Source organism: Nycticebus coucang, chromosome 9 (genome assembly GCF_027406575.1).
Source record: "Nycticebus coucang isolate mNycCou1 chromosome 9, mNycCou1.pri, whole genome shotgun sequence".
Classification (NCBI taxonomy): domain Eukaryota; kingdom Metazoa; phylum Chordata; class Mammalia; order Primates; family Lorisidae; genus Nycticebus; species Nycticebus coucang.
Window position 1 is genome coordinate 129117534 of NC_069788.1, and position 12121 is coordinate 129129654.

Below are 12121 nucleotides of genomic sequence, written 5' to 3' on the forward strand. Positions count from 1 at the left end.
AGTGCATATTGTGGTCCCATCATAAAACTCCTTTACGTCAAATATAGTAGTACATTCATGATACTAAATTTTATTTTTATTTTTATTTATTTTTTTATTAAATCATAGCTGTGTACATTAATGCGATCATGGGGCACCATACACTGGTTTTATAGACTATTTTACATATTTTCATCATACTGGTTAACATAGCCTTCCTGTCATTTTCTTAGTTATTGTGTTAAGACATTTATATTCTACATTTACTAAGTTTCACGTGTACCCTTCTAAGATGCACCGTAGGTGTAATCCCACCAACCACCCTCCCTCTGCCCATCCCATGATACTAAATTTTAAATCTCCAAATTCTAAAGCAACTTGCCATAGAAAAGCATTTATCTTCGCTTATAAACAAGCACCGGTGAAGGAGGGTGCAAAGGAGCAAAGCACGGAGAAGCGGGGCTTGGAAATCAGTTGAGTTGGAAGAGGGCACTAGATGAGAATCAGATTTTATTTCAAATCCTGGTCCTTCTACCCATGAGAAATCACCTAGAAATACTGACTATACCTCAACCCTTGGTTCAGTTTGAAATGAAAGTGTTGATCCCAAAACTCCCATTAGTAGAAAACCAGGGTTCCTAAATTCTACATGGTAATATAGTTTATGTTTTGGTAGAGCCCAAATGATCTTGCTTAAAATTAATTCTGCCAAAAACTAAGTTACCCATTTATAAGTATTTTTTGCAACTCTCTCCCTGTGCTTGTTTTAAGGAAAATATGGATGGCGATTTAAATGATCAGTTGCCACAGAAATAGTCCAGCTTCGTAGACATTCCATAGAAATGATTCAAAAACATATTTTCTTACATAATAACCCAGAGGATCTGATTGTAAATTTTAAATCCTGGTGAGATTATGTAGAAGTTGAATATTTTCATCACAACCACTGGATGGCAATAGACATTAACAGTGAGTGGAGAAAATCAATACGAAAGCCACTTTTCTGCTTTACTCAATTTCCTCTGCATTTTTAGATACAAAGCCTCCTAGAGATGTTAGGGAAGGTAAACAGGAGTGAATCTGGGAATGAAAGAATTAGGTTTTGGAACAAAAGCGCTGCTTTTGCAAGTGCTTTGTTTATAGATAACCCATAATTTGAGTGCTTAGCCAAGAGTTGTAAGAAAATGAGGTGCCTGCCAGAGGTAAGAGTTAAGCCAGAATTCTGTATTTACCAGAATTTGCAGCAGCCTTGAACGGAGTATTGATTAATGGTAGTGAAATTTTTCATTGTATGTAATGAATCATGCTTGTTGCTCCCCATTCATGAGTGGAAACCTACAGCTCAACCCCACCTCCGGTCTTCTCCCACTACCATGAGTTTTCCAAGCTATGGACAGAGGCCGCCTGAAGGACTCCTGACCCAGGAGGCTCCTATGACTCAGTGAACAGTTAGCCATATGTTTTGGGGACCTTTGTCCTACAGGCACTGCAGGGTAGGGGAATGTTAGGTAGCACCCTCTGGAGGCTGGGAAGATGGGTGATATTTGCATGATATCTCCACTTCTCCCACGAGGAGGTAGAACTCTCATTCTAAACCAGTGGTTCTCAACCTGTGACCCCTTTGTATCAATGAAAATACATCACGGCATTAGGAAGGTTGAGAACCACTGTTCTAAACCCTTATGACCAACATCTAAGCCCAAAGTGAAAACCCAACTGTCAGGAACCAGGTGTAAACCCTGGAAAAAGTTGGGCTACTAGAGGAAAAACCCCCAAAGGTTACTCTGAAGACCTTGAGAGATCCGCCTTGACACAGTCAACTAGAACAGTAATTCTCAAATTCTGGTGTGTCTACAATTCACTGGGGAGCTGCTTAATTAATGAAGCAAGCTCAGCCCCTCTAGGAGAGCCTAGGGTGGGGCTAGAAATTGTATTTTAACAAACTGCTTCTGATGTAAATTGTCCACCAACCACACTTTGAGAAACACTATCTAGAAACACTAAATAGTTCCACCAAGGCCCTGAACCACTCCACCTGCCACCCACCTCCAATTTCCACAAAGACGGAGAAAAGTCCTCGATCGATGCTTCCCCTGGCTGAAGAGGAACACCCTTTCAAGCCTAGGTCAATCAAAACAGAGAGGCTATCAACAGTAGCCTTGAGTGAAAGTGACAAGACCCAGGGGTGTGCCTGACTCCACTTTAGAGCCCATTTGCGTGTCTTAATTAAAGCTACCTTTGCTCTGACTTTAACTTCTGTCTCTGGCAGGCTGCTGACTTTTCTTTGCTGGTTGGTACAACTGATTTATCTGTGGAAGAGTCTTTAGACTTTCTGAAGCTTTTGATTTCACGGCCCTAGCCAAGCTTGTATCTAACTTGTTTTTCCACAATCCCTGCCTATCTCACCACGTGCTTCATTTAATTTCCAGAGATACCGTATTTGACCTTCATTCTGGCTCCAGTTTCAGCTACCCAAATTTCACTGTCACCTGAGTGGAGACCACCAGATGCTTGGCTGTGGAAATATGCTGGATATAGTGCTCACATTGTGAGAGAACATTTCAGCACCATTAGAACCCAAACGGATGGTTTTTCCAACAGCACACACAGAAAAGAACTTCACTGACTCATAAAGCAGGATCAACGTCTGGGGTATTTTTTCCTTCATCATAAACCTACAGCAGAACCTCTGTAAGGTGACCCCCCGAGGGACTGTAATAAACTCTTCCACATAAGGAGCTAGGCTTAGTGTACCAATACGTATGTGTGGGGCATGTCTGGTCTATGAAAATTAGGTCAACTTAAGGAAGTGGTCAATGTAGGGAGGGGAATCAGCTATGGAGGTTCTTTTGTACTTCTGCATCTCTTTGTAATCATCATGTTGATAAAACTTAAATACCATTTGAGATGTGCTAGGGTTCATTAACCCAAGGCATCAGTAAGTCCTGGTAAGTCCATCTCCGAAGCGTATCTCGAATCCATCCATTCCCTGCCATCTCCATTGCCAGAACCTCTCCTAGCCACAACCATCTCACGCCTGCAACATCTTCCTGATCTGTCTTCCACTTCAACACTTGCCCTTTTTCCCTATATAAAGCCAATGTAATGTTTTAAAAAATTCAAAGGAGTTCATGTCACTTCCTTGGTTAAAAATCTTTCAGTGGGGCGGCGCCTGTGGCTCAGCGGGTAGGGCGCCGGTCCCATATGCCGGAGGTGGTGGGTTCAAACCCAGCCCCGGCCAAATTAAAAAAAAAAAAAAAATCTTTCAGTGGCTTCTTATATGGCTTGAAAAAGACCAAACTCAGTGCCATGGTGTGTGCATGAAGGAGCTCTGTAGACCTTCCAATCCCCATTTCTTGCCTGTCTCCTTTTTGCCTGCTACATTTTAGCTTTGTCAATTTTTCCCCCCATTTCTAGAATGCCACCAGAAGTTTCTGGTTTGGGGAACCAGGAACTGGAACTTTATCTGGAACTTTTAAAAATCAGTTCTTGCCATAGTTGTCTCCAAGCTTCCTCCTTCTCAGAGGCCTTCTCTGACCTGCCTGCCTAAGTGCAGCCCACCATCAGAGGCTCGCTCACATCACTCTGCTGATTTCCTTCTAAATGTCCTCCCTGCCCCTAATGCATGGTAAATGCCCCACGAAGGGTGGAGTCACGTCTGCTTCGGCCACCACCACATTGCTAGTGGAAAGCTGGTCGTGGCCTATCAGTGGAATCAAGGAAGGATGAGTGGTTGAACAGGCAAGGTCTTGCTTTGGCAGCGCTGACATGGCCTAGAGTAAAATTTATGCTGTTGTTACAGGAGTGTTTTATGAGGTAGCAAAGATAGAACCTAGAAGTGCAAAGACCATGTCTGTGAGTATCCACCAGGGCTTTACAGGAAAGTGAGGTAGCATTAGAAAGGCACAGAGAGTCCTCTGGAGCCCATCTTAGCTATGAGAATTAGAAGTATGTGAATTATGTCCGTCAAGCCCCATTATTATAAGTGCGGGCTATTTCCATGAGGGAGAAAGGGCTTGCACAAGAAATTAGGGTCACCACCTAAATAGAGTATTTCTTTAGAGGCATAAAAATGTTTGCCATCTGTAAACTCTCTTTCCACCAGGAAGTTCGAGGTTGACTGGTCTCTATCTTAGGAGCTAATCTATGCCCCACTCTGTGCCCAGGTCAAACTTAGAAGGGAGTTGAAATTTATAGTGTCCAAAAGATTTGGCATTAAAATATTGCAGAAGTATAATAAACATTTCTGAGATTTATGCACAACTTGGAGGTGAAGTGTCAAGGATATCTGTCCCTGGAACAATTCTACCCTTGGCTGAGAAGGAATATACTCCTAATGTCTTAAAAAACATAGATCAATTTTAGAAAAATGCTAACTTGTCACTGCTTCAGAAGCAAAAGCCATGAATTAAGCTGGGTGCCTTCTTCCAGAGATGCCAGGACCAGAAGGACACCTCCATCCCTGGGCAAAGTCTCACAAAAGCAGCTTAGCTGTTTTGACCAGTCTAAGGTGGAAAACATAACGTCTCCATCTAAACATTTACAGGGTATCCACCGGCACCGGAGCCAGACTTTATCCAACAGTCACTGGCCCGACTTGTTGAAAATTGATACAGAACAGCAGCTTCGGTGGAGGGCCCCAAGTCCTCAGGCTGATTCTGACATCTGTACTATGAAAAAAGAGACTTTCCAAGTCACTTCACACTTGGAGGTAGCAAAAGAGACTGGAAAACAGTTAGCACTTTACGAAACTGCTTTATTAAATCAGTAGCATGGGAGCAAATAAACATAGGATTAGAACATAATGACTTTTATTTTTAAAAATTATGGGAAGAAAAGGAAATGGTCACAGTTACTTTGGTTCTCTCCAAATTTTTTAGGACAGAAGCAGTATCTCGTATAATTATGAAAAATAATACAAATATTCATAAATGCCAGGCAGATGAAAATCTATTCTATTTGAGAAGATCTTCATCTGGCAGACTTCCTACAAGTCACCTCCCTCATCCAAGGAAGAGAGATGGGTTTTTCCCTGCCACAGGAGCTAAATCCTCCAAGCTCATGCTGTAGCAGCTAGTACCCAAGAAGAGGAGGCCACGGGTGGGGAGGCTGCAGAGACTTGCCTCCCAGGGCACCTCTCTCCAGAAGAGACAGAACCAGCCGAGTCCCCTCCGTATCTCTAATTAAAACATGAGGCATGCTGACCTGGCTTTCTTACTAGAGGTCTGCGGTGTTTAGCTCATCCGCCTGCAGCAGAAATTCTCAAGCACCAGTGTGATTACTAAAAGTGCAGATTAGGTCCCAGCCCAGTCTTACTCTGTGGAATTAGAGTGGGAACCATAATTTTTAACAAGCACTAGAAGAAATTCCGAGGTGCCTAGTGCCCAGGCACCACTTAGGGAACCACTGGCTTACAGCAATGTTCCCAGCCTGGGTGGGTCATGGGATGTGTGGTCCACTGAAGTTTCCCAGAGAATTTTTACCTTTTGTGTTTTTGTTTTGATAATTTCTCAAATGTTAAGAATATCCTGGATTATTTATAGCCAACACTACCGCCCAGACTTCTGCTGAAATGTTTCCAATTATGTTGGCACTGCGTACTTTTAACTTTGCCTTGGTCTAATGAGTCTTTGCACAGATTCAGATTTCTTTCTTTTAAATTACTCCATTGCCCTCCCCTGGATCTATGAATCAAAGTTCATCCACCTAAATCCCTGCAGATGGAGTGTTGTTTCCAATCTTTTCATGATTGCGAATGCTGTAAGAAAGACTGATATGTATGTTTACATCCATATTTACACGTCTGTAATTTATATGTAATTATAATTTATACATAATTTATATTTTTCCCATTTTCTGAAGCTTTTCTATGGGATAAATTCCTAACAGTACTCAAAGGGTATGAGCTTTTACAACTATTGGACGTTTACAGTCCTGGAAGCTGAGTGTTCACACCAGAGTGGTGCTGAAATGACATGATTTCATTTGCTCAGGAACAGAACAGAGGAAGGAAAGGGGCACATTTTGACAAATAACATGGACATACTGAATTTGGGAGGTTTATGGGATGTCCACTAAACAGTGGGGCAATGGGCTTGGAGCTCAAAAAAGAGGGCTTCTCCAAAGCGAAAGAAAGACATGGGAAATGCCACACATGGGGGTGAGGGCGACCTTGAGAGCAAGGATAGGAGGGAGGAAGAAAAGGCCGGAACTCTGGAGCGACACAGAGGAACAGGAAGGGAGATGGCAAAAGAGACCAGAAAAGAGGTCAGAGAGTAAGGAGAATCGGGAAGGAGAAACTTCAGTGCCATAAGGGAAGAAAAAGTTCGGGCAAGGCATGAAGATCCCTACATAAGCTGAGACTGCCCCTAATTTTCTTGTTCAGTGAAGTAGGTTACAAAATAGTATGCTCTATATAATATCAATTTTCTTTTTTTTTCTTTTTTTTTTGCAGTTTTTGGCCAGGGCTGGGTTTGAACCCACCACCTCCAGCATATGGGGCCGGTGCCCTACCCCTTTGAGCCATAGGTGCTGCCCAGAGTTAACTTTTTTTTTTTTTGTGCAGTTTTTGGCCGGGGCTGGGTTTGAACCTGCCACCTCCAGCATATGGGGCCGGCACCCTACCCCTTTGAGCCACAAGCGCCGCCCTATAATATCAATTTTCAACAAAAAATTAGATACACCCAAATGCTTAAAGAAAATTCCTGAAAGAATTAAGAGCAGCATGAAAAAGAAAAAAAAAAAAAAAAAGCAAAAAAGCAAAAGCCTGGAGTGTTTTGAGAATCAGGAACAGGAGGATAGGGCAGGGGAACTTTAACTTTTATTTTGCACCATTTTGTACAGTTTGAATTTATTGTCATGAATGTACATTACTTTCTCACTAATGTTTTAAGGACCCATCAGCAGTATGATATTAAATTACCAGAGAGGAGAAGAAAGACGAGATTGAAAAGAAGCCATTTCTTTAGTAAGAGGGGAGACATGGGTGACCTTTAGCAGAATGGGTTCAGATGGACTGTGAAGGCACTGCCATGGCCTGAAACACTGCTTCTTCAGCTTCACCAAGCAGAGAAGTCACCAGGGGATCTTGTGAAAATGCAGATACTGATTCAGCAGGTCAGGCTGGGACTCCCATTCCTAACAGCCTTCCACACAATATAAAGGTCCAAGTGCTATAATTTTGAGTTGCACAATAAAGCACCCAGAAAGCAGGGATAGACGTTAGGGCAAAGAGACCACTACTTCCCACAGTGCGTCCCTGGAAGATGAACCCTAAGGCACACTCTGATGAAGAAGATTCCACAAGCAACAGGCTTGAGAAATACTCCATACCCACCCTGATGAGTCACATTGGGTCTGAGTGTTTCATTGAGAATTTTGGTATTAGCTTTTCGCTTGGGCATTCTTAACAGGTAGGGTTAGTCTTGTAGAAATGAAAATATGTCTACCCCATTAGAATCCAATGTACATAACAGTCATCCTGGAAGGTGTGGGGGAGCAGGAACTCAAGAGTATACAGGAGGGACGCTGAAGTATGAAAAAGAACTATGTTTTGTCTCCAGTGCAACAACAGCAGAGGTCTCGTAAAGGTGAGAAAATTTCAAAAATGGACCTTGTTGGGAACATGCACCAGTAAGTCTGGTGCTCCTCCACGGCACATGCTAGAATGCCATCAGATATGTGTAAAACTTTATTCCTAATATTTCTAGGCCCTTCTGAAACTTAGCCTGGCACCAGCCCCAAAGCCGGTGGATGAGCAGACTTGTGAACGCGTAAACCTGGGTGCATTTGGACTACCAGAGGCTCCAGCAGACAAAAGCCAGATCCACAGGTGACCTGACCTCCCTCTTGAGGGGCGCTGAGCTTGGCATGAGAACAAACTACCCTCCACAGTGATTAAGAACAGCCTGGGGGAGGCTGGGCAGCACTGATCTTTTCTCACCTGCTGAGATGGAACAACTGAGACCAAAACAATCTCAGTGCTCAAATAACCTGCCAGCAGCCCTGTGTCACCTGTTCAGGACCTCCAGGTCTTGGCTGTCCTGAAGGCCCTTTCAGATGCTCTTCATAGATTGTACACCTGAGCAGTGAGTTTCAGTGGGAGACTGGATTTCAAAGGGCTCCTCCATGCAGACAGGAGTGGAAACCATTCACCCTGACATGCCTTTATCTTTTTAAAATACTGCCTCCTCTCTACCTTCTAAACTTGGCAGCAGAGAGTCCAACTTGCACAGGGATTCAAATAACACCAAATTGGCCATAAAAGATGCTCTGAAGCCTATGCATTCACAGCTGCGTGTTCTATCCCCTCGGCTCTCCATCAGCTGTATGCACAGCCAGTCCCAGCTGTGGTGTGTCTCTCAGATTTACGAGGGAGGGAAGCGGGCCTGCAAAATCCCCTTTCTCTTGGACCTTCAGATTTATATACTTTTGAGAATGAATATATTCAAAAGCGCCACGCACTTGGTGACTCCCCCAGAAACATTAAGGTATGGGATAAAACAGACACATGCCTGTTACATACAGCAACATGAACACACACTCAGCGCAACTAAGCCTGACTATCTGGGGCCCCAGGAGGACCGACTGTTGTTCACCTTAATGCTGTTTTCAGTGCCAAACTGCAGGGTTTCCCTCCCTCCACATTCAGAGTGGTGGCAAAGGGGCCCAAAATAGTTTTACTATTCATCTAACAAATACACATTCCCAACACTCAATTTGTCTTCAAATATCCTCCTTATCACACACACTAAATACACTTCAAACTCCCAGGAGAATTATTCGGGAAGTCAAGAGCCGGTTCCATCGGCCCATGCAGGATGCCACATACCAGCAACCATGTAGCAGGCTTACCTTTTGTTTCCCATTCCAATGTGTTGATTGGAAAGAGTTTAGAAGCTAGTTTCCAATCTATAATGAGAAATATTTTGTCCTCTATTTTTATAGGAAGCACTTTAATTGCTATTAACATCACCAAAGTGAGCACACGCCCAGGAGAAGGTGTACCCTTGAAATCATTTATTCCCAAAAGGCAAAATACTTCAAAAAAAAAGTAGAAGAGATGGGTGGGAGAAGACCTTACATAAAGTTACGCCTTTAGGATTTGTTTTAAAGTTCTGTTTGAGTTTCTCCACCCAGGAGCTGGGTAAAAGTTCTCTATGTTCACCCATTAACAAAAATAGGATGAGCGGAGCTTCATTTACTAGTGGGACTCTGATTCCTGTCTTAAATTCCATAATATAACTGCAACCAGATGGGAGTGATTTGGGCGGAAGAATCTTCTCTAGTGTCCGGAAGATAAAATAATGCATTTGAGGACCTCATCACAGGATTTCTCACAGGGAGAACATAATGACCAAATTAAAATCATTCAAAGTTGTAAATGACTTTAAAAACTACCAAGTCACTTTGGGTGACTTGCTTAGGGACAAGAGAAACTCTGGAACCAACTTTGGTCCCTGTCTTTCCTGACTAGCTGGGACACAAAAACCTCACGAAGGCCTAAATCCCTTGCTTCTGGGGTAAGAATACCATGGAGACTTGCCCCACGTAAGGAGCACTCTGGGCTGGCAACACCCTGTTCATGGGGACTGCAGGCATTTCCCCTTTTGAGAAGGTGGTCCTGGCAACAGGCCTAGACAGTAACAAGAAAAGCATCACTTTCCAAGGTTGGAAACCCAGCCCAGGAATGAAAGGCGGGCCACACTACCCAGCTGGTTATCTGACAGCCAGAGCGCGCCGAGCGCGCTCCACCGGGAGCTGACTTCTCCCATTTCCGCCCAGCCCGCAGGAAATCCTTCTCCCGTCCACTGTTTGACCAGCACTGGGGTGACCACCGGGCTGAGCCAGATCCTCAGCCAGAGGGAGAACATAACCGCAAACCCCACTGCCGCCAGGAGAGCTCCCCGCATTACCTTTTTGCTTGTTGAAAAACAGCAGAGGCGGCGCGGCCCGGGGCCCTCGCGGCCCGGGGCTTTCGGGGCTCTGGTTGGAACCTGCCGCATCCGCAGGTGTCCGCGGGGACGTGGGCCCCTCAGGCGCCGGGGCTCCGTCTCCGGAGAGCAGCTCGGGGAGGGCCTGGGGGGCGGCGGGGCGGGGGCCGGGCGCGCCCTCCTCGGCCCGCGCGCCGGGCTCCTCCCGGATGGCGTCCAGGGCGCCCGGCTTCATGGGCGGCGAGTCCTGCTCCCGCTTGGGGCTCTCCTCCGAGGCCGAGGACGCGTCGCACGACTCGATGATAAGCTCGCTGTCCAGCTCGGCTTCACGCTCCTCCCGCAGGATGCTGTACTGTATGGACGGCGAGGCGGGCGAGGGCGGCGGGCCGCCCCCGTGGCCGAAGGTCACGTAGCCCGAGGGCAGCGCGTCCTCGGCGGCCATCGGGTCCTCCGACACCAGCTCGATCTCCGAGTCGCCAGATTCCGCGCTGCTGGCCTCCTGGTCCAGGGGGCCCGGGATGGTCGGCCGCCCAGCCCTAGCCTTGACCGCGGGCCTGTCGGCCACCTGGGCCGGCCGCGGGCTCTCGGCGGCGTCGAAGGTCAGCGCCTGGGTCTCCTTAATGGCGGTGATGAGCTCGTCCTCGGAGATGCTGCTTTTCCCCGGGGACTCCGCAGCAGATGGCTCTGTCGTCCCACAGACCCGAGGAGCCAGAGAGGCACACACAGGGACAGACAGATGGACATACAGAGAGAAGAAACAAAACAAAATTCCATTAGATGCTTTGCCTGAGAAACATATTTCATTAGTACAAAAGTGGTCTGTTTCCAGGGCAATACTGGAAAGATGGGTTCTGACGGCTGACGGCCCAGTTAGTCAGTTTTGCACATTTGTCTATCTTAATCCAGAGATTTTTTTTTTTTTAAACGACCCAGCCACAGAACTTCAGTTGTTTCTTTTTGTTTCAATGCAGCATAGATTCTAGAAGTCTTTAATTTAATTTGATTCATTCTCTTGGGGAAGTTTCTCAGTTTTCACAGATTTCATCAGATAATCTGATGTACATAACTAATTGGTCCCACCAATACCAACAAATCTGGAAATCATCCCCTATTCCCACAGTCTCTCCTTTAATAACTGAGGTAAGTAATTTGGAGGCTTGGCTACAACCTGACTGCTGAGCTCTATCTATCAATATTTTTACTCTTTTCTAGTGGAGACTGTAACTGGGGGTATTTTTGCCAAGTCCACCAAGCAGACTGTGTGGATTGCCATTATGCACACTACCATAAGCCTTGAGCAACCTGCTGCATTCTTCACCTGCCCTCACCTCCTCTGAAGAAGAACAAAGCCTGAGAGTCACCCAGGCCCCTGGGTGAATGCATGCCTTCTGCCTGATGTTTATCCAGATGGCCTGAAGGCTGCAATCCTTATTTTGCTCTTTCTCTCCTCAATGAGAGACCTGGGATCACCATGACAACAGTGTTCTGCAGCTTGGTTTTCCCTTGCCACACAGCAGGGCCTTCTTTCAGAATATCTTAGACACTGGTCCTTGGGTCCTTTTGTGAACAAGAACTAGCTGGCATTTCTCCAAAGCTTTGAGGTCACTGAGGGGGATCTGTGCCTAGATCCCCTATTGCTTCAGGATTGTGGGGGAACCTTGATGGATAAAACAGTTTTGATTTTTCTAATTCTTTATAAAGCAGAATTGATTGTATATTTTATCTATCTATCATTCATTCACCATTCATTCATGTTTTATTGAGAACCTAGTGTCTGTCAGGCACCTGGGTTATATTAGTGAATGAAACAGACAACAAAATTTTTTTACAGATATCCTAGTAGGAGGAACACAATATATATGTAAATAAATATGTTTATTATTTTGTAAATAAGTATCATTTATATTACTTAAATAATAATAAATATGTTTATTATTTTATAAATAATTATTTATATTACTTACGTAATTATAAATATATAGTATTTATGGTATGTAAATAGTATATTAGAAAATGCTAAGTGTTATGGGAAAATGTAGAGTAGGGTAAGGGACAAGGTGGGGCAGAGAAAGGATATGATCTATTAGCTATGGGCTTTTGTTCCTTTAGTAACTAAAATCTCTCACATGATTGATGTTTTAAAAAAATTATTGTATGATTCCAAACTCTATTTTTATAGCAGTTAGTTTCCTAAATTGTGCACATATTCT

The 12121-nt window shown here is 44.6% G+C and overlaps 1 protein-coding gene across 1 annotated transcript in view; it reads right to left on the minus strand.

Moving 5' to 3' along the window:
• RTN1 (reticulon 1) overlaps positions 1 to 12121 on the minus strand; it is a 285610-nt gene that overhangs the window by 103239 nt on the left and 170250 nt on the right. Inside the window, exon 3 of the mRNA XM_053601606.1 lies at positions 9894 to 10595. Within this exon, the coding sequence (XP_053457581.1) occupies positions 9894 to 10595 (702 nt within the window). The remainder of the gene's footprint in view (positions 1 to 9893; positions 10596 to 12121) is intronic.